Consider the following 25,662-nt stretch of genomic DNA (forward strand, 5'->3'; position numbering starts at 1 on the left):
GTGCGACCGCCATATTGGACACCACGCCAGCGTAATGACTGCGTAAGATCAGTGAAAAGTACTTGTTTTTATCAGATAGAAACAGTGTAAGACGTACTGACCAAAGTATATCGACAGGATGGAGGCCGTTAGAGCCTTCAACAATGAGGTAAATATAGACAATGACAAGATTCAACGCGTGTACTCCTCAGTGATCACCATGTGGCCTACATGCTACACTACACTGTCTTCCGATAAAGCCGGCATGGAAGCGTGGGTATTGTTCACGAGCGTCTCATCGTGTATATCAGATTCGAAGATCGATGTTTATTCTGCGGACTTGTGTACAAGCTTCGTGTACCTTCCGTATATCCCGGTTCCATTGGTTTCACAATTGCGTTTGTTAAATTTTGTTTGCTCTTTCGATTCCCGACTGGGAAATTTAAAGAAATAATTCCTTATATTCAACCTCTACGACACTATGATGTTGTTAAATTTGCTGTGTTTTTGATAAAAAAAAAAAAGAAGGGATTCTCGCTTGCAGTAACTTCGATAGTTTTCACAAGTAAAAACTAGATATCCCTGTCCAACTGTTAAGGAGTCTTGAGGACTTTACACCATACAGCATACATTAGTTTGAAATAACTACAATATTGTCACTTCATGTTATGCCCTACGTTCTGCTCTCTGCCTAGCGACAAAACTTATGTTTGGCCAAATTTTCTGAATTTCATTTGCATACATACATGTAAATGTTCCCCTTGCATTTTGTAACTTTGTGTAGGATGTGGAATTGGACCCTCCCAAAAAAATCATTTGACATCTGGCATCATTTTTTAAGTGATATTTTTTTACAATTTTACAGAGCTTTAAAGGTATTTGGGTCTGTGGTCTCTGAATTGAAACACTGATGGTTTCTGGTTAGAACTGAAATGAATGATAAAGCATTCAGTAAATGAATACCAATGTCACACTGGGGTCTTATTGAATAAAATAGGGACATGTACTCTGTTCATGTTGTTGAAATGGGAAGTTTTTGTAGAAGACATTGACAGAAAATCTGAATAATTGCGTTGTGACACAAACTGTTTCAAAAATTGACTAGACAAGTTTTGAGAAAACTAAGAGTTGGTTATAATTACGTACAGTCAAACTTTTAATTTGAACTTTAAATGGGTTTTTTAGTCACCTTTATAATTGATTAGATACTGAAAACATACCTCCTAACGAAACTTAATGTAGTCAAAAATGATATGACCTGAAGCTAACGTCCAGTGTGGTCCCTTTTTCTTTTGGGAAAGCCAATGATATAGCTACTACCAAAATAGCGCAATATCTCAGAGGCCTTTCAGTGAGAAGTTAACATTGCTGTCGACGGACAACAGTGACTGATTTCCCACATAACAGATGCTTGTCGCTTTAAATTTACACAATACGAAGCAAGCAAGAATAGTATCATACTTGATAAAACTAATGAGAATTTTGTTTTCACAGTTTGATTTCAATAAAAAGAAACAGGTTTAATTATAGCATGAATGCAAGAGGGTACCGTAGGGAGAATCTCAAACTGCACAAAGTATAATATGAGATGGTTACAACGTAAAAATAACTTACTCATTTATAGTGATTAGTGAGATGTTGTTTGGAAGTTGTTATTGATTCAGAACAAGTGCCGGTACTTGTATTCCAAAGAAGTAAGCTGAATAAAGCGAGAATTTACCTACATTGCTTGGCTGGAAAGACATATTTGTTGGCTAGAAGTTCATGGACAGCAGCCGCTAAAATGTATGGTTATACAGTTAAGGATTTCTTCATTACAGATTAAGAACGCCATGAAAACAATTTCTCAACTCCAGTTTTCATTAAGAGTAGCAAACTATTATCCTGATTTTTTTTGTAAAAAAACAAACTTTCTTCACCAAGTTGTCCCTTTAATCTAAGTTTAACAGAACAACTGTCTATATTATATATATATTACATTGAACATTTTGTTTATGATTTAACAGTATTATTATGTATTGTATGATTTTGAGTCCCATAAAGAGGATTGTTCAAATCCTGTACCAAAATAAACTTAACTTGCTTTTACACCATGGCCTATGAAACCGACTATAATGCAGACAAATGTAATACACACAGAAAACACTTACATGCTCTGCTTTAATGTGAACCTGCTTGTCAGTGGAATACAATTGGGCTTCGTAGTCAAGTAAAGACATTGAGAAACATGTACAATGTAAGTTGTCCTCATGAGCCAGACACATATTGACTTGAAGGTCAATTAGACTAGTATTTATTATCTGTTTTATAGGCATGAAATTAAATGAATACTACTGTGCATGTTCCAGATAGATGCTATTTATAAGTCAAGGTCATTGTTGAACTTCTACATCATAGAACCAGAACAACACAGCAAACTTGCTGTGTCAGTGTCACTTCATGGCTATATATATACAGTGGTAGAATATATATATCTGGGCAGGTATGATATACTTCATTGCAAAATTTACTAATGAACCAGTTTAGTATGAGATCATTTTAATTTAGACAATGCAGAATGAAAGCTGTTTTGGGAAGTTCTTACATACAAAGGCACTAAGTAAACCTTCAGTATAGCTAACCATGCATGCATCAAACGTGGTGTTTTGGCAAAATTGTCTTCAGAATTACTACTTTCATTCTAATCCAGCTTCTGTTTAGTACAGAAAGATATATATTGATGATATTTATGTTGTATGTATGATGTTTTGAATAAATATCCATGGGGAAAAAAGCGACTGCATGTCAGAGAATTAAGATGCTTGTCTGTAGCAGTGCTTGAATGACTCGGTTACAAACACACAGCTGACTCAGTAAAGATTGCTATGTGGGCCAATTGAGTGCCTGTTTTTCACTCAAACATTTTTGACAGTTACAGACAATCTTAAGTTAGCAGGGCTAATTTGACTATGTAATTCAACCAAAGTGACAGACATTAAGATGAGGTTATTTCTGAGACATGTAAACCCAATGTTGCCAAGTAATGACTTTTGAAGTTAAGAAACAATGGTTAAATAAACAAGTAGACTGACAACCCTCTTTCTGTTAAATTAAAAGAACATGGTCATACTCTAGAAGTCTGATCAATGTTTTACATTTGATTTAGCTTTCTTTTTAACTGAAAAGTGACACATTGTATTTATCAGGGATAATCCTGGAGGGGGCCATGGGCCATTGAATCCCTCAAAACTAAAATTCCATGTTTCAGTTTTCTTTTAATTTTACATAGAATGGCCCTCTTTATTTTGCTTTTGGCTAAAGATTGTTGAAAATGACCCGTTGCTATCAAATTTCAGGATTTTCCTTGATTTATGTTTATAACGAATATATAAAAATGTTTGAAATGGAGGTCATAATGTTTTCTTTTCCTCAATTTCCAGCTCTCTTCATTGTATGAGACACGGCCACCCATATCCCGGGCAAAAATGGCCAATGTTACCAAAGGTGCAATAAAAGCTATCAAGTTCTACAAGCATGTCGTGCAAAGTGTGGAAAAATTCATTCAAAAGGTGGGTACATTTTTGTTTTTTTAGTGGTTGTAGTTAAATATTATAAATGATGAGTGTGATGAGGATTCTTTTGAATGGCAAACTGAAAGTAAGGTGACATTGATTTCAATGTTTTTTCAGGCTAAATTTTCAATATTTTTGAAGTGAATAATAGTAAGCATTTTTCAATCTAAATAAGGCAATATATGGAAACATAGAAGTGTATTCAAAAATGTTATAGTTAGGTCATATAATTTGTATAATGTGACTGGGCAGAACTCGGTGCTGGGTGCCTTTGGCATGGTATTTCAGTGAGATGGCACTATAAAGTTGACATCAGACGTTGCTATCTCTGTTTGAGCCAGAGAAAGCTTGAGCTATAAATTTACATTTTACGTGTAAAAATGAAAATTTAGCTTGATTTTTTTGGATGAATTTGTTCATTTATTGTAAACTAGAAGAAAAAAATCATTGATAGAGTATATACGTACACCAGATTGCAAATAAAAATGTTTTTTCTTTGCAGTGTAAGCCGGAGTACAAAGTTCCAGGACTCTATGTGATAGATTCAATAGTCCGACAATCTCGCCACCAATTTGGATCTGATAAAGACGTCTTTGCACCAAGATTTACAAAAAATGTTGTTGCTACTTTCCAAAATCTACTGAAGTGTCCACATGAGGAAAAGGTAATAAAAATTGAATGCAATCATCTAAATAAGGAAGATATACAAAACAATCTTTTCATCTGATATTATTTAATAAGTCATCCATGGTACTTCTGGAGGGTTTTTAGAATTGTCATTAGCGTATATCTTGTATACCTATCACTTAAATTTTTTTAATACCACTTAGAACGGTACAGTTACATTGAAATCAGGTTTCATACCCTACTTTAAACAAATTGGTGGACCTTTGTTTACTTTTTAATCCAGAAGTAGAGGGTGGTGGCTATGAATAGTGTTGTTCCGATTAATCAATTTAGTCGACGTCTGGTTGTTTGTTTCTGAAAATCAATAAATCGATCCTTGTTTTCCATGATCGATTATAGTTTGACTAATTTAAGTATTAACAAAAAATAAACTTGGATACTGTTATTACCGCCGACAGCGAGTTGTTCGTTCTTGGGCAAAAAAACTTGACCGAACATCTCGCACAACGATGACGCTGATTGGCTAGCCGTTCCACCCGACAACCGATCAGAGCTTGCGTTTCAATAGAAATGCTGCATGGCTCAGTCAGTGCGTGACGATATGGCAAACCAGGACATTCAGGAGATTTAAACTCTAAACGTTTGGAAAGTATTGTTGTCCTTTGCTGGATATAAATAAAACGCTTTGTGGAAAGTGTGGGCTATCTTACAAATAAAATGTTAAGTTTGACGGGGTGTCATCAGGTGAATACCAATCCATTGGGGCATTTCCGAATAGGAGATGGAGCTGTCACAGCATAATTGACATTGAAAACATCATCACCTCGTTTACGAAAGTGAAAGTAGATTTTGGAAAGCGAATATAACCTTAAATTACTGAATTTAAGTTCAATTTGATCGATCATTAGTCACTTGATTGGAAGTGATGATCGAGTATGAATTTACAAGCGATTCCCAACACTAGCTATGGATAGCTTAAAGTTCTTTGCTTTGCTCAATGAATCCTTCAATTCAAAATATTCTGACGTGTAAAGTCATTTGTAAAGGACAATATACTGAACATTTCTATGAAGTTTCTAAGATATCTGTTCAGCAGAACTTGAGTTTTAAGTTCAAAAGCATCTGTTTAGGTACTATTTGTAGCTTATTTGGATAATTGTAACCTTAAATTTAAAACTCTTGTGTCGAAGACGAAAATTGATCCATCAGTATATATCGTCTCCCTTTCAATTGAAGGGAGACGTATTGTATTAGGAGCCTAGTACTGGTTCTTCTTCTAATCGAACTTGTCCGGGCCATAACTTTTAAACCAGAAAAGATATCTTAATAAAACTTCAGGTATGCATGCATCACCCATAGAAGGTATGCAATGCACCGGAATTAGGTCACTGTGACCTTCACCTTGAGGTCAAATAAGTGCAACATTTTCATTAAATTCTTGTCTGGAGCGTAAATTTTAAACCGTTAAAGATATTTTGATGAAACTGTAGGTAAATGCATGCATCACCCACAGAAGGTGTGCAGTGCACTGGAATTAGGTCACTGTAACCTTCACCTCAAGGTCAAAGGTCAAATAAGTGCAACATTTTCAGTAAATTCTTGTCCAGCCCGTAAATTTTAGACCATTAAATATGTCTTGATCAAACTTGAAGTATACCTGCACAACCCACAGAAGGTGTGCAGTGCACTGGAATTAGGTCTTGTGCTTCACTATACTATAGTTATGGTCCTTTTTTTAATTTTAATACCGAAGTTTGTTCGGAGCATAAGTTCCATGTTATTTCACCTACGTTGACCAAACTTACCATATTTATGTATCTTAGGAAGGCGGTATCTCTCGCACTAAAATCAGGTTTTATGTCACATTCTCAATTCAGGTCTCTTGCCCCACTATATAAAGAGATATGGCCCTTTGTTAATTTTTTATAACAAAGTTTTAAAAAAAAATACCAAAATTTATTGGCTAATAAGGGGAAACATGTTTTCGTTCACAAAAACAAAATTCTAGTTTCTTTTTACATTTGGAACTTTGGAACTGTTTTTTCTTTCAGAGTAAAGTGATCAGAGTATTAAACTTGTGGCAGAAAAATGGTGTTTTTCAAAGTGAGATAGTACAGCCATTGCTGGATCTAGCTGTGGACTCAAATGACATGAATCTTGTTTCTGCTGGTAAGGCAAACCATACATCTTGACACAATGCTATAAAACTTAAAACAGTATTTCATATAATTCAAATTAGCCTCTTGTTGTGGAAAATTTACAGAAAAGTTTTGTGTTTATGATAAACTTTGGACGGTTGTTGTCCTAATTAACAGACACTAAGCACAACATTCAGATATTCTTAACAGATGCATGATGTTGCAATAATGTCTAGAAACAAGAAAACTGAATATAAGTGAGAAAAAAACCATGGTACCATCAGTACCGGTTTGAAAGATTTTATACACCAATGTAATTATTTGATGGATGAAATTTCCATTGTCACTTTTCATTCGTTTGCAATAACACCATTAATATTAATGAATTCTCAGCAATATTTAGCGAGTCTTCAAAATGAATTTGATTTTTTTTGAGTCCAAGGAGAAATGTTTTGAAAAATTGCTCTTATTCACTGACTACATGTAGATATCTTAGAATCATTGCAATATTTTATATGCCGTAGTATTAGTCTATGGGTGAATTATTTCTTTTAAAGCTCAAAGAGCTGTGGACAGTCTTACAGCAGACAAGGCTGGGCCCAGTGGAGCTGGCCAGGCTGGCCAGTCAAACACTGCGGAGGGAAGTGGTGATAGCATGGAAATATCCTCACAGAATGACATGCTCAACACCGTTACCCAGCTCCTTCAGCAGACCCAAACGGTAGGGTATGACTCGGTATGGATTATATATACATATCTTATCAACTATAACAGCAGCCTTTTTCAACATTTCTTTTTATAAATTAAGTAAGCAATGCATATAATAATCTTCGTTTTCTTATTTTTTAAATTGAAAGAAATCAACAATATTCGCCATAATCAGTGTCCCTTCTTAAACAGTGCGTACCCCCCTCCCTTCTCCTCCTCCTCCTCCTCCTCCTCCTCCTCCTCTTTGTGTGTGGACGGGGGGGGGGGATGATAGTTTCAGCATCCAATTTTCCAAACATGACCTTCTGTTCTGGTCTTTTCTGGTTAACAATACATTGTACTTATTACTTTTAGTTATTGTTTATATCAGACACTACAGTCACACACTAAGGCAAGACTGTTTTCAAGTGTTTAAAAAAAATGAAAAAAAAATCTTAAGGTAATGGATTGTGTCGCCATTTCTCAGTAGAATTTATTCAAATTTTGTAGTTATATTGCTTTGAAGTAAAGAAAATTTTCTGCCACAAAAAAAATATAGGTTGTCAGAATTTTAAGGATTTTAAATGGAAATTTATGTAAAAAGGAATCGAATTTTGAAAATTGAAACATTTCTTTTGCAAAATAATGTCAATAAAAATGATAATAACATAGATTAGTATTGCATTAATGTATATCAATTTCATAAATGCTGAAATTGTGTAAAATCAATCATTTATAAACGATTAAAAATTGACATTTTATAATAAAACCATATACACATAGTAATTGCAGGTAAGAGTTATCGTTCTTGAAAAACTTCACAGTAGTGAAATAGGTAGCCGGTTTCCTGAAGTACAGAAAAATGGACACATGTGACTCATTGATTTAAAAACAACTGAATTAATGCCTGGACTGCTTTGCAATACTATTATATTGAAAGAACACACTGTTCTGTCAATAATAAGCATACAATATTCATCATTTTAATATTAAACATTAGAATATGCGGAAATTGTGATACTGTCTCCCTACATTGGATTTTCAACTAGGGATGTACTTCCTATTTCCATTTAGCAATACACTCCTATGACCTTAATTGGAAAGTGTGTGACAATTATCATGTTGCCTTTACAGCAACTACAACAACCAATGTTTTATCTTAACACGGAGTTGTTTTGGCCAATTGTTTACACACCCTGGGCACTAATTATGGCGAATACTGCATTGTAAATTCAAACAAGCAATAAAAAGACTTACAAGTGTAAATATAGAATTGAATCCCGGATTTTATATTAATATTTACCTATGGTGTATAGATAATCCTATCTAAAGGAAACATCAAATGATTCACATTATGTTAAGGGAGTTTACGATTACAGAAGTACATATATTTACAATATGTTGTCAGGGAACCACAAGTCTCAGTGCCCAGCAGCAGCAGTTACAACAGCTTCAATTACTGCAGCAACAGTTGATACAGCAGACACAGTTGATGCAACAGGCACCTTCTCAACCAGGCTCATCTCACGCGATTGACAGCAATCTTCTGTCTCATATACAGACTCTCACAAACCAGCTTCTAAACAAGACTGACAAGACTGAAGGAGGCTTTAACAAGGTAGATTTACCTTTCTGACTTTATATACAGGAATGTCTTCCTGTTTTACCATAGATAGCCACAATTGATCAATATGATGAATACAGCTTATGTTTTCCTGTAGTGTTTTGAATAACATTATTGTATCTCAAAGTAAATATAAACTAGGTATTAAGAACAGATTCTTATTGTGCATTTACTTTAATTATGAAATAAAATTTATGATGTATTTAAAGAGGCAGGGAAAGTCCGTAGTGACCAAAACTCTTCACAGACACGCCTAGTTAGCCAATCAGTTATTTTGACAGGTGGTCAACAGATCTAAAACTACCAAGATTTTTTTATTCGGATAGTCCATCTTAATTCCAATTTTTTTTACTTTCAAAATCATAGTAAATGTATTATCCACAGGTTGTTATGTTGAGATAAAAGGACAGTAATATTGGGTTGTTTAGACACTCATATCCTAAAATGGGTTTAGCTCCATAACCATAAGATTTAATGACAAGAAACTAGTTGATAAAAACACTTGTTGCCGAGGTGGTAAATTTTGTGCCGTATGACTGTTGATTGACAAGTCATGTTACGAGTCTTAATATTGTAACACATGTCTTTTCAACGAAATTTCAACTAAGTTTTGATAATGCAGCATAGTACAATCGTCAGGTTTTAATGGTCATGTTCAAGCAAACGTATTTATATATAATACTTTTCCTTTTATTTAATCCTAGGAGTGCATGTAGAATGTTGAATGGGCGCTTGGATATTGCAAACATTATATTTTTAGATGGTTGGGGTAAAAAATAAGATTGAAAATTTGATCATAGATTAACTTTTTTTTTATTTCTTGACATGCATTGAATATTTATCAAATATAATGGCAACATTAAGCTTTCATTGTTTAAAACCAAAACATGTGTTTCAAAAAAATACCTGGTTAGTCAATATGTACATGTCTTCCCCTTTCAGGTTATCTTGTTATGCTTGCATGTTGCTGCTACATACACAGAATCTGTACTAATATTTTACTCTCTTTTTCAGAAATTACTAGATTTTGACTATGGTGAAAGTGATGAGGATGATGAGCATGGGATGTCGGGTGCAGGAGGGGGTGGCGGGTAAGTATGCTGAAGAATTGGCATAAAATGTTGTCTGTATATATAAAGTTGAAATCACTACACAGATATAATCTTTCTTAATCAAAAGCTTCCTTGCCTTCTATTTTATCTGTTCGTTTTGATATTCAATAAAAAAAAAAACAGTAATAGAAAGTTTATGGATTCGGCATTGAATCAATAAACAATCGTTCAAGCAAAGCGACATGACCCTAACTTTTCCAAAAAATAGGGCTAGTAATAAATACATAGTGCTATTTTTTCATCCAAAATGATCAGACTAAATTTATCATGAATAGTAAGCTAAAGAATAAAAGTAATTTGATGTTCTTTTAATTTTTTAGTGTGCCAAACCTTTTAAATGATCCAGCTTTCTTGCAACAAATACAACAAATGTCTCAAACAATCCAGAAGACGGAGCAAATACAAAATGAATTGAGCATGCAGAAACTTCTACAGCAACAGGCTGAATTCGACCAGCAAATTAGACAGGTGAGAATGAATATACCGGAATATTACAAAAAAAAAGAATTTAAGGAAAGTCTTATTTACTTAAGAAGTGGTGAGTAAAAAACATTATAACGTTTACATTAAAATGAGGAAATTAATGTATGTTGGATTGAGGAAATGGAACTTTCACAACTTTTCATGTAAAACACTTGTTTTTCTATACAGCCTCCAATGCAACAGATTCCCTCCCTCATGCCCCCTGAGCCACACCCTCCTCCTCCTATGCAGCCTGGGTACCAAATGATGCCAGAACATCAGCCTCCCGTGGACGATTATCAGGACATAGATGAACGATCTCAGGAGCCCATTGAAGAGGAGCGTCACAGAGAGGATAGAGATAGGGACCGCAAACACCGCAGATCAAAGCAGTCATCAAGAGATCGATCTCGCTCTAGGTTTGTACTGTTATTGGTATGATATAAATTAATGGTAATTTAGCATGCCTTGTCAAAAACCATCATCTTTTCAAAAAAAAAAGGGGGGATATAAGGTATGGTATCAGCAATTTATAATTTAACCATATCGTTTGTTAAAACAGATGACCATGTCCATGGCTAACAACATTATTTCCATTTACCTTTGTGTTTATATTCTATTAAAAATGGTATCAAGTATTTTCAAACCAGAATTCTCATCAAACACAAAAATTAATTTATTATGATCAAATTAAAATATTTTTCAGATTAAAATTACCCTTTGATTGATCACTGTTACTTTTCCTTTGTTTTGAAGAACTCCTAAAAGAAGGCGACGTACAAGATCCCGATCCCGAGACAGGCGGAGAAGATCAAGGTCACGAGACAGGCATCGCAGGTCAAGGTCAGTTAATGGACACAATATGTCATCAGGAGTATTTTGTTAAATAGCAGGGTACAGGCTAACCACTTGTCCACTCATCTTGACTCGGTAAAAATTGAAAAGGACGAGTGGAATTTACCACACTTGTCCTGGTACTGAGTAAATAATAAAAGATACATTCACTAGATATGTTGCTTAAGTATTGTGCTGAATACGCATTCAACTACTTAAACAAAGTTACATGCATCACATCATCTATAAAGATAGACATTATACAAACCGCCCTTTCTATCCTGAATGATCTAGCTGAAAAACTGATGAAAAAAATGGCATGTGGAAAACAAAAGTGGTCAATTTACTGTTGGTTTTAATTAGCCATTTACCTCTCATTGTATTGTTATTATGGGTCCCACCTGGTAAAAATTGGGCTTTCCCAGAAATTCTATGTCTCGCATCAAAACTCTCTTAAGTATAGGACTTGGTACTTTTAGATTTATCATTGGAACACTGATGGGATAGTTCACATTTAAGCTGGGCATATGTTTAATTGATTTAAACACTACTACCAGAAAAATTAATTGACCACATTTCATGTAAAGAAATTGCCTGTCAGGTATTGTTTGTTTAATCAAGATGGATACATTTCAGGTCCCGTGACAGGGAAAGGGAGAAACTAAGGGAACGAGAGAGAGAAAGAAGGAAGAAAGGTTTGCCAGCAATCAAAGAGGAATGTCTCAGTAGTAAGTTTGAGTAATATTAAATTGCTTCTTGCACATGTTCACATTATATCTGTCCTAAAATATATTCATGTTCTGATGAAATTAGAAATTAAATATTGACAATAACTAAATGCCACTTTTAATAGGTATAGGTAAGTAAAGTCTCAATTTTTTATCTCAACAAATATGGAAGTATGTGAGGCAAAAAAAAATCCATAAACTGTTTAAGATATTGAAAGAAAAAGTTCTGGTACAAATAGATTATTGTTTATAGTAAACAGAGATTTATATTAAGTGTCTTCTTGCTTTCAGTTTGTTCCACAACACTTTTCATTGGTCACTTGGCTAAAAGCACATCAGAGGAAGAATTACGAGGGGAACTAGACAAATATGGAACTGTGGACACGCTGCATGTAAGTTACACGTTTCATGTCTAAATCAAGGTAAAGGGCTTTCAACTTCATGTATCGCTATTAATTTTAGCAATTTCATACAATAATACTGAAAACATCAGCGATTCAAGAGAAATCTTCAAATATATTTTCCTTCACAATTGTAAATGTACATATTTGAGATGCACTTTTCAGAATATGTAAAATAGCATCTGTAATTTTGTGTGTTCATGAAGATTGTTAATGAAATAATAAAATAAAATCAACATGGGGGGAAATAACCGCCTATTAATCTTTCAACCTTTCTAATCTAAAATACTGGCCTCGCGTGTGGCATTTAAACAACCATATGAATACAAAATTGAAAAAGGTACTTGAAAAGAAATTTCCCATCGTCAATACTCTCTGCACCCCTGATATATGTTATAGCAAAATTAAAGGCATGCAGATAGCTACTTGTTTTGTCTCGGGTAAAAAACTTACACCATTTGCTAGGATGATACTTGTCCCTCGAAGATTACAGAGCAGCAACACCCGAATTCAAAGCCAGTCAATTTTGTCATAACATATTCCAGGGGTGCTGAGAGCGTATGTGAACATAACCCCTGGAGAATCGAGGATGGATATTTCTATAAACAAACTGATATAACTTGGGTTTACAAAACAAGTGAAGATAAATCATCAGAATTAATAATCTATTTTATTTCGCACGTTTTTGGTACTAATGCTCTTTCCTAAAAATTATGACTATATACTGGAAATCCAACTTTTGTCCTTCGACAGTAAAACCCTTATTCGCCAATGTTAACTCATCCACCCCTGAAGTTTCATAATGAACAATTCCAACCTTTGAATTGGAAGGGTTCAAATGTGTCTTCAGGGGTGATTGAGTTAATTTTGCCCTTAACATTTAATCACAATGTATTTTATGTTGATTAATAATGTTTGCTATAATGAGAAATGCACCCTCATTACGTAGGGCATAATAGGGGGAAATTTAACTGCAGTGAAAATTTCACTGTATACAGGAACCTGACTCAGTCTGATGACTGCTTGACAAAAATATATCGTAGACTGATGATATGATGTATTTTGATTTTTCAGATTATACCTCCAAGAGGATGTGCATTTGTGTGTATGTCGAGGAGGAAAGATGCAAACAAAGCATTAGACAGATTGAAGGGATACAAGCTCAATGGATCTGATTTGAGAGTAAGTACTAAGGTTTGATAATCGGGGAAAATATTGAAAAAAGTTATGATATCCACCCCTGATAAGTACTCAATGCATCGTCAACTACTATAAAATACTGGTCTGCTAGTTACAACTAAGACAATTGGATGCTATGATTTTGTTGTAGAAATTGTTATTTGTATATTTTATTCCAAGCTGTCATTGGTTATAAAACTCAAAACAATTTTAACTCATTTGCTTATCAAAATGATATTGGTTACCAGGTTGCTTGGGCCCCTGGTATAGGTGTGAAGGAATCCGAGTTCAGGGAACATTGGGAAGTGGATGCAGGGACCACGTACATCCCTTGGAGCAAGCTGCCTGATGATCTCACTAACTTAATAGGTGGAGGAATCATTGACGAGGAGACATTACCGGAACATCTAAAAGGTATAGCTGACATGTATAAAGATTGTCTTCTCTATACAGGAAAGGAAGTAAGAATGGGAGAGTACTTACTTACTACATGAGCAGCTGTGAGCTGAGCAACAGTTGCTCATGTTTAGCATGTTGTTTTCAAGTGAACATTACCCATATATACTGCATAAATCTGGGTAAATTTCAACTTCAGTTAATCCATTAAAAAAAAAGGGTTGACATATGTTTTTGTGTTGCGGAAACAAAACTAAGGTGTTAATTTTCCAGCAACGGCAGCATCCACATTGAGTTTATGCGCTTAAAGTAAGTTTCACTGAAAGTATAAGTGTTAGACAAACCAAACCTGGACCATAGATGCATTTTATGCTGTACATCTTAACCCATGCATAAAATGCTGGATGTCTACATTGAGTTTATTTCACTGCTATGTGTATTGATGGTCAAAGCCATGCACAGGCGAGACATATCAGTCCGAATGGCTTGTTATACTACCCAATGGGTAGCATATTGTTTAGCATTGCATATATTTTGACACTACAAATCAAGAAAATTAAAAGCAAAAAATGTTTTCAAGATTCGTGCAATTTAACAATGTTTTTTCCCCATGTGATCGTTTAATTATTGGCCAATTGCAGTCTTTGTTATGACAAGAAATACCAGATTGAAATTATAATTGAAACCGCGAGTTTGACGAAGGGGAGACAACTTAGTAAAGCAAGAATGTATGAAATCGTTAAGATGATGAAGAAGTATGATTGAATAAATCATGTAATTAAACACTTTTGTAGAAATTAGATTAATGAGATAAGTGTTTTGTTACTATAGGTTCTCTGATTGGGAGGGAAATGCCAGATGTTGCTGAGGAACAGAGCCAACAGGCTCCCCCACCTCATCCTCCGCTGCCCAACAGCCAGGGACCACCTCCTCCAATGGGACTACCAGGCCCTCCGACCAGCGGGCCTCCTGGAGGCCAGTTTCCTCCTCCTCCTGTCCCAGGCAAGTCTGCTGCGATTATTTATAATAAAGTTGTTTTCTTGGCATTTCCTTTGAAATCAATGCTGTTTGTTTTCACAGTTATACTTTTTGATGTATTAAAATTGTAAAGTGCTCTGTATCAATACACATTATTCATTTCACCACTTGTCTCTATTGAGAAAAACATAAAAATGTGAAGATAAAAATATGATTATGAAATTTGTTAATTTGTTCATATTTGCATTCAATCAACTTCTAAAAAATGTGTTGATATCGGGGAAACAGCAAAAAAAGTGGAATCAACTGATGCATGCAGTGTTTATTATTTGAAGAACATTATCCAGGTGATGTATTGATATGAAAAAGTAGACAATAATGACATGTTTATAAAGTTTAATTTTGCCTCTGCTTGATAATTTTAATATGAACAGTCTGTTGTCAAGGGTCTATGAACCAATGTTATATGTAATTTGTGTTACAGGTATGTTACCCCCTACCTCTGTGATGCAACACATGGGGGTGATGCAGCACATGATGGTACAAGGAGGACTTCCTGGACAAATGCCTGGGATGCCACCACAGATGACTATGGCAGGCATGCCCCCTCAGCTTCAGTCAAGCCAGGGTATTCCCTCAGTGCCTGGCATGATACCCCTCCCAAGTGGGATGCCTACAGTCAGGCCTCAGGTAATGGTGCTTATTTAGGCCAACAAAATTCTCTTTAGTCAGGAACTTTTGTATATGAAGGGATATTTGTTCTAATTACCAGATTTCAAAGAAATTCATAGATCAAGCATCTTTATTATCCCTTCGCAACAAAAGTTCCAGGAGATATAGGATTCCACTCTTTGTCATCGCTCTACCGATTTCATTTCTCAACAGAATTTCATGAAACTTGATACAAGTGTTTGTTATGACAATACCTTGAACAAGTTGGCATTTTGGGTTACTGCATCAAGGTCAAGGTCACCTATTTTTTGTCTCGCCGACACAAAGAAGTGGAAACGAGACTTAGGTATTGCTTTTTCTAGAAAAAAATTGTCATTGTTCTACCGACTTCATTCAAGTTTGACTTCAAGTGTTTGGTATTGCGATGCCTTAAACAAGTTCTCGTTTCGGGTTTCTACGTTGAAGGTCAATGTCACTGTAACTATTTTTTAGAAAAAACTTTGTCATCGCTGTAGCGACATCATTTTCTCTTACATATGTCACAATGTGTGCCTTGTTTTAAATTCCATGGGAAGGCAATATGTTGCACCCTAAAACCAGATCATTGTGACTTCAATTCGACCTTTAATCATGACCTCAAGTACTAAAATAATGGTTTGCAGAGCATATCTTAGCCATTGTTTCTTGAGTGGACATTAAACTTTGTCTAATGGTTCATCATGGAAAGACAGATTGTCACACCATAAACGAGGTCACTGACCTTAGCTTGAACTTTGATCTTGATGTGAAGCAATAATATGCAGCTAAGTACAGGTTTCCTCAGCATATCTTCCTCCAAGTTCACTAAGCTCTGAGATCAAAAGTTTCATCTATATTTGCTATAGAAAACATGTTGTTTGGGGCCTTTTTTGTTGCTCCAGGTGGCTCCCGTTTTGAAAAATTACTAGTTCATAATGGCCTGGTGGATTTAGAAATATTTTGGTCAGAGCAATGTTTGACCAGGGAACAACACCCCCAACACCCCCCAGTGCACAGTCAAAGATGGTCAACTATTATCTGAATGGCTAAGACATTATTAACTTCTTATTAACTTCTTTTTGACTTCGACCAGGCCAGTGCCAAATTGATCTGAATAATAATCTGGACAGGTGCTGCTACTTTTGTTTTGATTTGAAATTGAATTATCCTCCACTCTATCTGTTAACCAGTCTCAAAGCTATACCGGGGGGGGGGAGGGGATTTAAAAAAATTGACTAGTTAAGATAATATATATATTTGATATAGCAAAAGAAGTATTTGAAAGATCAATGTCCTATTGTCTTCTGATTTGAATTTGTAAGTGAAATAAATTTGAATTTAATGATTCAACAGCAGTAAATGTGCAATATTATACTGTAGATTTTTTGACACTGCCACCTTTTTTCAATGAAACTAGGGCACTTTTATATCATCAACCTGTGTATTATTGTATTAGATGTGCTGTGAATTGCAACAGATAAAGTCATTTAGGTTCAACCTATATTTGTTCACATCATTGTGAAATCAGATGTCAAAATACCACTTTTCTCATTACAGATAGGACAAATATCCTCTGCAGGAGGCTTACCACAGATAACATCAGCTGCAGGGTTGCCTCCTTCCAGTGTGGCTAGTCTATTTACCAGCACAGGTGGGCTGACCCATGTGTCTGAAGCTGCCATCAATGCTGCTCTACGCCCAGGATTCCCGGCTGGGGCAGGATTCCCTCAGCGCTTTGGAATCAATTTGCCCCCAGGACAGGGCTTCAGGATGCCTTTGTTTAATCCAGCACAAAACGTGCTCCAACAACCCCAAATACAGCCCAAACCATCTCTGTTGGGAATTAGACCACCATTCAATATTAATCCTGCCGATAAGAAAGAAGAAAAACCGTCTCTGCTCGGTCGCCCCCCTGGTGACTGGCAGCAACAGTCAAAGCCTCAGCCTCCACCAGAATTCTCTGATGATCTAGACACAGATGACCGTGATATTAGAGAAAATGCCAGTAGTAGTTCCCAGTCAAAACAAGAATTTGGTGGTATTCCACCGTTTGGATCTCAGGGAATTCAGGCAGCTACACAACAGGACAATATGAGTCAATCTGGCCATCCCCCAGGGGCTGGCAGAGGTATGGGACCAGGTCTTGTGCACCCACCTAATGTTGGCATGGCTCCTCCAAATTTTCGAGGACCTAGACCATTAATGGACATGAATGGACCCATGGGCCCAGGCATGGGTCTAAGAATGGGAGGACCACCAGACGCATCAAACAGATTCATGAGTCCCAGAGGACCAGTGCCAGGCAACATGGGACCAAGAGGATTTCAAGGGGGTCCTCCAGGGCCTGGTGGGCCAAGGGCAGGTTTTATGGGCAACAGGCCAGGGATGCCCTTTCAAAGGTTCCCTGGTAATTTCCAACCAAGACCTGGTTTTCGAGGACCTCCTGGTGATATGATGAGGCCTAGATTTGATATGGGAGGCAGAATGAATGCTCATGATGGGGAATCGGGTAATGATGAAGAAGAGGACAATTTCCGCAAAGAAGAGAACTTTGAAAGAGGACGCCCTCCTTTTGGTAAAGAAGAAAGTGGTCCCCCAGGGCAGAAATGGGGAGATAATGATGACAAGGATGATGACTTTCAAGATGGAGGTGGATTTAGGAGGGACTTCAATAGAAGGGATAGAGGAGGACGAGGTGGAAGACGTGGGAGGGGGAGAGATAGTTTTGGTGGTAGAGATGACAGAAGGGGAGACTTTGATAGGCGAGACAGACGAGATGATAGATACAATAGGGATGACCGGGGTCGGAATGACTGGGGAAACAGGGATAGAGGTAGGGACAGGCGTGACAGAGACCAGGACGGTCCAGGCTTCAGGGATAGGGGACGAGACAGGGACGATGAACAAGAGTCAGTAGGATTCAGAGACAGGGGTAGGGAAAGAGACGGTGAACAGGAAGGTTCTGGGTTCAGAGATAGGGGACGGGATCGTGAGGGTGAGCAAGAGGGAGGAAGCTTTGGCAGAGACAGGGGTAGGGAGCGAAGGGAACGTGACAACCGTGACCAGGACCGTGACAGAGGAGCAAGGAGAGCTAGTAGGTGGAGTGATGTGACGGATGTTGAACTTCAAGAAAGTGCACCTACTTTACCGGAAGTGTTACCTGATAAACCGGTTGAAGCTGAGGTGAAAGGTCCAAAGGAGGATGGAGAAGTGGGTGGATCTCGGGAGGAAGGGGAAGTAGCAAGTACCCCTGCTCCGCCCCCACCTCCTGTAGTTAATGTACCAGACAGTGTAGTAACTAAAGTGAATGATCCAGAACATGAAAAAGAGACCCATCCGGTTCCTCCTTCGGACAATATAGTGCCGGTTGTTAAACCAGTGACAAATGGAGAAAGTGAACCCAAGCCTGAGGAACCTCCAAAGCGAGATCCAGAAACACTAGAGGAGGGTGAAATAGAATGAAAGTACTGATTATTTTAGGCTGATTTTGTGTTTCTTTGTATTGTGCGTCTTCAAGAATTTCCTCTGTTCATCAGATGGGGGGAAAACAGATGGAGTAATGAATGTGATAGGACACGAGTCGTTTTCATGAATTCAAATCATCCTTCAATTATCATTAGTATATTACAACAAAAGAACTTCAGAAAGAAAATATCTGTTGCCTGTTGATATTTTATGGATCGTGTTTGTATTTTAAGCTGTGAACTGCTTATAACCAGAAACAGCAAGATTTTATTTCTCTGTTACTAGACCCAACATCCGTGATGTAAGATATATAAATTATATGTATATATAGGTAGGAATGGTAATTTAGTTTAAGTTGCATCCTTGTGTTCATTTTTTTTTTATCTAGATCATGTGGAATTAATTGTAAATATATGGTTTTAATGCTGTGTCTAGCCCTTCGAATGCAAGAGCCTGAAAGCGAGTGTGTTGTATGTATGTCTGAGAAACTGAGTTGTGCTGACAATTTGTAGTTTCTAGTATAATATACTATCTTTATTGTATACTGAATATACCATCAATGGTTAGAAATGTTGCCGATGTCCTCATCATGACAACGGTAGAAACATCATGTTGAGTGTAAAAAATTGTCTTTTTGTATATTTTTCAGTTTGCCATTATTTAACAGGCATATTATGTTAAGTTCTGTCTACAAATTTTCAACTCACTAGGTCAGGTTTTCTCTTCTACTTGGTCTAAATACCACTATCTACATAGTGAAAAATAATTTCAGGTATTTCTCGAATCCCTGTTAAGGATCCCTGTCCCATTGCACTGTGGATTTTCAGATATACAGTAACCTCCCCTTAACTTTCATTTGGATATGATCATTACAATATTAATTGCACCACAACTTCCCGTTGACCATGCTAGGTAGCTCAATCGATTAGAGGGAAAGTATATTAATCTGTAGTCAAGTGTTTAAATCTTGTTTAGCCCCACTGAATTTTTTCACTCCAGAACACTTGTTGATTATATTCTGCAAGGTATGTCTTTTTTTCATAAATGATTTATCGAAGCTATAATCCCACCGGAAAACAGTTCCCCATGTGTGGTTAGTTTTTGACAGTGGTATGGGGATCCTTAAGCAGACGAGTTGTGGGTACATTTGCATCAACTGCTTGGGTGCGAGTTAAAACTAATTATGTAGAACATATCAAAAATGGTCACGTAAAAGTTTGTGGGTTTATTTTTTCTTAATAACAAGTAACAAGTACCAATTTCCGATGGAGTTCTAATGGATACTTTCTGGGTTCCTTTTATTACTGTACTATTGGTACATTATTCAGACCATATTTGGTATATAATGTATATCGTTATTGATTCTATTTATGCTGGTGAAACATTTTGAATGAGTGAAACATTTTGAACGAGTCTTGTGTCAGTGAATCAGAGGTATGCTCTCAACAAGGAGAAACCTCCAATAAAGTCATGAAATGTGAGACGTGTTGAATTCTGTTTTTAGGATTTTGTATATATCTATAAGGTTCAGGAAATTGGCCAACAAGTTACTATTTTTTACAAGTTTGACAATAATTTCATTGCTCGAGGGATTTTTTTATAAACCGAATTTGAAGAACTTTATTGCGTGTATATTCATTAATGACATGTAATTGGGGATTCATATGTAAAATATTCTGAATTCTGCAACAACAGAAGTATTCTGATCATTAATACAAACAAAAGGAAAGGGGAAAAAAAGTTGGAGGGGAGAGAAAAAAATCAATTCAGAAATCATCGACTACAGAGTAAATGCTTTTTTCCTCGTGTATGTGAGGATGTAGGATAGATGCTTCCTTATTAATTTCAAATTAAATGTAATAGTACAAACATTTTAAGGTAATATCAAGTCAGCAAGCAGGAAAATGGGTAAAATTGTAAGAATTGTAGCAAAAATCGTTGTGAAACCTAACGAGGAATAGAATAAAGCTACGAGGGATTTATGATTAACTTTTCAACATGTTAATTTGAGGTACCTTCTTAGTACCCTTCTATTCGAAATGAAGAAATAGCATGTGAATCACAAAAACAACTACCGTACATGGTCTGGATACCACTAGCTACATAGCGAATTGTTATCAAGTTTTCTGGAGTTGTGTTGATATGGAATGATAGTTCAGTTAAGCACACTTGTGGGTACATTTGCGTCGACAAGTTGAAATTAACAACTGTGAAAAATGTCTAGTGTCGGTTTTATTTGAGGAACCTGCACAGTACACTTCTAAATGAGGAAATGGCATGTGAAAAATCACAAGAATGAATCCTTGAAATGTCGTCGGCACCCAACATAATAACTAGGCTTTAAGGTAAGTGGCAATTCAAAACTGCAATGGTGGTGAAGCATTCATATAAATCCAGTTATTACAACACTTATTTTTGTCAATAGTAAATGGTTCATTGAAGATGGAATTCCAAGGATATTGTGAAAATATTAACAGGAAAGTGGTCGAGACTTGGTCAACATGTAGAAGTAATTTGTGCTGTTCAGTTTGAACTGGTTACCGTTAAATGACCAATGTCACAATAGTGTCTGTATGTGTATCTGGTTCATCCTCCTATTCCAAATTATTATTCATGTTTCATGCATATGTTGAGCTATTATTACTGGTATGTAGCTTTTTTAAGCAAGTTGTAAACATGTGAAAAACTGGAAAAGATATGGTAATGAAATGCCTTTTATAAACTGAATTTTAGAAATATGTACATCCTTCTTACTGTAGATACTGCAGGAATTACGATCACTTTCGCTTGATCTGCACCTCTGGAATATGTCGTAGCAAAATTGAAGGAATGTGGCTAGCTATTTGATTGGTTGATGGTAAATAAACCTGACCAATCTCTAGGCTGATATCTGTCCATTTAAGATAACTGAGGAGCACCAAAGCCTTCCATTTTGTAATGACATATTCTAGGGGTGCAAGGAGCAAAAGTGAGCGTAGCCCTTGGAGTATCGAGGATAAACAACGTCTTGTCTGAAGCGTATTTAAATGGATTTGTTTTAAAAAGTGAAGGTCCCACTAGCATAGGGTTAAATGTATAACAAATTACAAGTTTACCTTGCACACGGACCAGTGTAGTGTATCTGTCTAAGATTATATTTATAATGGAAGGTGTTTTAATTTAGATTTTATTTTTCCCAACATTTGGAACAATTATAAGCTCCATCATAAAAAGCTGGCAAAAATCACATTCAACTCCATTTGTTTCCGATTAAATACATTTTAATCACATATACTTGCCAGCACCACTTGGCATGTCAACATTTATTTGTATCTCATTTTTTGTGCAAATAAATCCTAATAAAGAAACTTTTGTCAGAAAACTTGTTGTTCTTAATTTCTATACATGATTAGTAAAATTCACTGCTTGCACTTCAGCCTGTAGTCATCAATTTTGAGACTAAGTTACACTTTCACATGTACACAAAATAATTAAATTATTAAAAGATACACAAAAATGCACCAAGAGTGAAAAGAACGACAAAGTAACAAACTTTAAAAAGGCAAGACCCAATAACAAGAATAATTGATGTGGTTTCTACAGTTCTGACTAGTACTGTTTAACTGAACAAGACTCCTGCTTAGTTTGAAAATTAAAAAAAAAATGATATATTAATTGATTTCCATGATGCTTCGTTACGTCTCGTATGTACACATAAATTCTAGTCAAAAGTCGGTCCGTCATCTCCATGGAATGAAGACTTAGTTCTTTGCGATGCCGATCACACCACATGCCAGTCTTGCCCCAGCATTTCCTGTGGTTTTGCTTAGTTCATGGCCACCTTGTCCAAGGTCATCCACATCAGCATGAATCTACAATGGTAAGGACACTTGTCTTATATGCCACGATTATATTTTTTTTGTTTAAAGAAAGTGCGCTGCTCATGTCATACAAACAAAGTACTTTCAATTTATGATCATTTTGTGGTGAAATTTTATGAATGGCAACGAAGCAATGTCCACTTACCACCAAGGTTCTGCCGATGACAGAATGTTGCCCCTTCAATGTGACCAACTTATCTGTTAAGTCAAATTTAGCTACTCCATCGTTTCCAGCCATTACATTTCCGAGATCACCATAATGTCTTTCTTCATCTCCTGGAGCCCCATGAACTTTACCCTCAGGGTTGAAATGTGACCCAGCACTTGTACAACCTGATAATAAGAGAGTCAAAAACTACATATTCATTATAACAAGGGGACAATACGACATTTGTTATTAGTATATATATATATATATATAGAATAAAAACAAATTTTTCAGATCGTCCGCTAGGCCTTTCTGCCTTCTAGGGCTTCTTCAGGCGGATTGATCAATAGGCAGAAAGGCCTAGAGGACGATCTGAAAAATTTGTTATTATTCTATATTTTCCTTCGCAAGGACTTATTTATTTATTATCTACTATATATATATATATATATATAGTACATACTATGAAAAGATGATGTATTTCCACTGCCTTCTAAATCACTGAAGTGTTTAGTGCCTCCTGTATAAAAACACTTTTGGCTGATGCTACACTAACAACTACTGTTCAAGTCTGAAATGTTGTTTCTAAATTCTATAGCAAATTTTATAAAGTATTTAATTTTCCTTCCTATTGCTATAAAAGCAGAAGAGACCAAAGCAGTATGTCAAATTAAGCAACAGCACCATGGTTCCAAACTTGCTATGATCAAGCAAAAAGATCTTGATTTCTTTTTTTTCTATAAAAAAGCATACAACAATTCGATAATGGGATGGGACAAATTCATTTCTAATTTCATATAATTGATTGCAAAAAAAATTAATGAAATATGGATGGAACATTGAACATTATGTTTTTCTTTCACAATACTAGGAAGATATTGTATGCCCCCACCCCTGGTTACTGAAGACACAGATGGTTAATATTTACTTATGACGTCATTTCAATTTTAACATCACAATACTCTCCTCCAAATGCAGTACTTTCCATTACAATGCAAAAATTCAAGTTATGGTATAACAATATAATTCCTCCACAATGGTTGTGCAGAGGCAAGAGATTACATTGTATGTAGTTGGATACACAAGATTTTCAGAGTACATGCTAAGTAACAGTTAACCTTTTTGTACCTCAGAAAAGCAATTCTGATTGCAAGTTTAGTTAAGAAAAACTGCAGCTGTTTTGCAGAAAGTGGTTTTCCATCTAGATGTTGCCTTTACCTTTGGCCCATTTATTTGAATCACCCAAGTTAAGGGACGAACTACGGACAACAGGAGAATTGAATATGGTGGGCTAAAAATGTGAAAAAGTTTACGCATGACGAGGGGGAAAAGAATGGCAATATCTCACTCGTGAGCAATAATGTGAGCTTAAAAACTGTTTTAGTTTTCAGTTTAATAGATCTAGAGCATAGTTGGGCGTACATACAATGTAGCTGTAGGTAACTCTGTCCGTTGGTACATAAGAAGGAAAATTGTGTTGGATCCCAAACGAGTATTTTTCCATCAATACGTACCATTGGTATTGTCGCCAAACTCATGCACATGGAAGCCATGGTTCCCTGGGGCCAATCCAGATATTTCTCCTGTCAAGTGGACTGTATCATTTTCCTGAGGACCAAATACAAATGAGACGAGTTTAACAACAAAACTTAAATTCTATGACTCCCCTAGTATGAACAACAAGAGATCCCAGAGGAATCTTGGCATCCACCTTCTTCATTAGTTCTTTGTCAGTTTAATCTTTTCTAGCTTCTTTTCTCTGTTTATCTAAGTCATGTTATCATGAGTAAATGCACCTGGAGGTAACTTTTGATCTTATCTTAATACTGCTGTGTTTAAAAGATAGAGTTTTTTCGTTTTACATATACTACTAGAAAGTTATTACAATATGAGAATGATAGGTTAAGTACTTCCTGTGGCCATCTTGTTTTTATGATTGCTCTCAAAATAAAACATACACAACTCGGGAGCAGAAAAACCCTACATTTCAAATTTGAGAAAGATCTCTGAAAAACTTCCTGAGAAATGGTACTAACAAACCTTAAATGTCAAAATCCAAGATGGCCACCTATTGGCCATTTTGTTTTACCGATCGGTCTCAAAATAAAACATGCACAATGAAGGACCATGGGGCACATACATGTACAACCAATCTGAGAAAGATCACTCCTGTACTTCCTTAGAAAAAGCACTAACAAAACTTAACTGTCAAAACCAAAGATGGCTGCCTGTCTGCCATTTTGTTTATCTGATCAGTCTCAAAAGAAAACATGAACAACAACAGACAAAGGCGAACCTGCATGTACATATCAAATTTGAGAAAGATACCTCAAGTACTTCCGGAGAAATAGCGATGACAAGAATTGTTTAAAAATGGACTGAGGACAAAGGGTGATTTTAATAGCCTACCATCAGATGATGTTGGGCCAAAAATGCAGAAATTAAAGGAAGTCACTCCACAAAATCATCCAAATATACAATGCTGGTAATCTTGCATACTTTTTGCACATATACTTGTGGAAAATAATTATCGAACAATTCCATTCAAAATCTATATCAGGTTAAAGAGCAATATACGTAGACTCTATCAAAATTTTATTTCAATATTAAATAATGTGATTCCGAAAAGATAATGATTGCAGTAAGCAAGCCCTATGTGTTTCCTGTAACATTACATTGTACCCTAATCATAATCTTGTACATCCTCTAGGTCTGACATTTCAAGTGTATGTATTAAGCTTTCTACATTTCAGTTAAGTCAAACTGTCTGGTGAAATTCCACCTTCCATGGAGTGGCACATTC

At 36.0% G+C, this 25,662-nt stretch overlaps 2 protein-coding genes across 3 annotated transcripts in view; one reads left to right on the top strand and one right to left on the bottom strand.

The window, feature by feature from the left end:
* LOC110467321 (splicing factor, arginine/serine-rich 15-like) lies at positions 1 to 22,326 on the top strand. Of its 2 annotated transcripts, none has more exons than XM_021524414.1 (17): positions 1 to 148; positions 3,399 to 3,527; positions 4,033 to 4,194; positions 6,209 to 6,326; positions 6,853 to 7,031; positions 8,391 to 8,600; positions 9,621 to 9,697; positions 10,039 to 10,186; positions 10,370 to 10,599; positions 10,937 to 11,023; positions 11,651 to 11,742; positions 12,034 to 12,134; positions 13,218 to 13,325; positions 13,571 to 13,736; positions 14,550 to 14,720; positions 15,181 to 15,386; positions 16,944 to 22,326. In XM_021524414.1, the coding sequence occupies exons 1-17, from the start codon at positions 119 to 121 to the stop codon at positions 18,846 to 18,848; spliced, it is 4,119 nt and encodes a 1,372-aa protein (XP_021380089.1). In that variant the 5' UTR covers positions 1 to 118; the 3' UTR covers positions 18,849 to 22,326. The 2 variants fall into 2 exon arrangements, with proteins under 2 accessions (XP_021380089.1, XP_021380090.1); XM_021524415.1 differs by having other exon boundaries at positions 6,853 to 7,016.
* LOC110467309 (superoxide dismutase [Cu-Zn]-like) overlaps positions 22,094 to 25,662 on the bottom strand; it is an 11,999-nt gene continuing 8,430 nt past the window's right edge. The window contains exons 2-4 of the mRNA XM_021524397.1: positions 24,374 to 24,507; positions 22,857 to 23,044; positions 22,094 to 22,702 (exon numbers count right to left, since the gene is read on the bottom strand). Of these exons, the coding sequence (XP_021380072.1) occupies positions 22,592 to 22,702; positions 22,857 to 23,044; positions 24,374 to 24,507 (433 nt within the window). The 3' untranslated portion in view covers positions 22,094 to 22,591. The remainder of the gene's footprint in view (positions 22,703 to 22,856; positions 23,045 to 24,373; positions 24,508 to 25,662) is intronic.

Source organism: Mizuhopecten yessoensis, unplaced genomic scaffold (genome assembly GCF_002113885.1).
Source record: "Mizuhopecten yessoensis strain PY_sf001 unplaced genomic scaffold, ASM211388v2 scaffold11169, whole genome shotgun sequence".
NCBI classification, from domain to species: domain Eukaryota; kingdom Metazoa; phylum Mollusca; class Bivalvia; order Pectinida; family Pectinidae; genus Mizuhopecten; species Mizuhopecten yessoensis.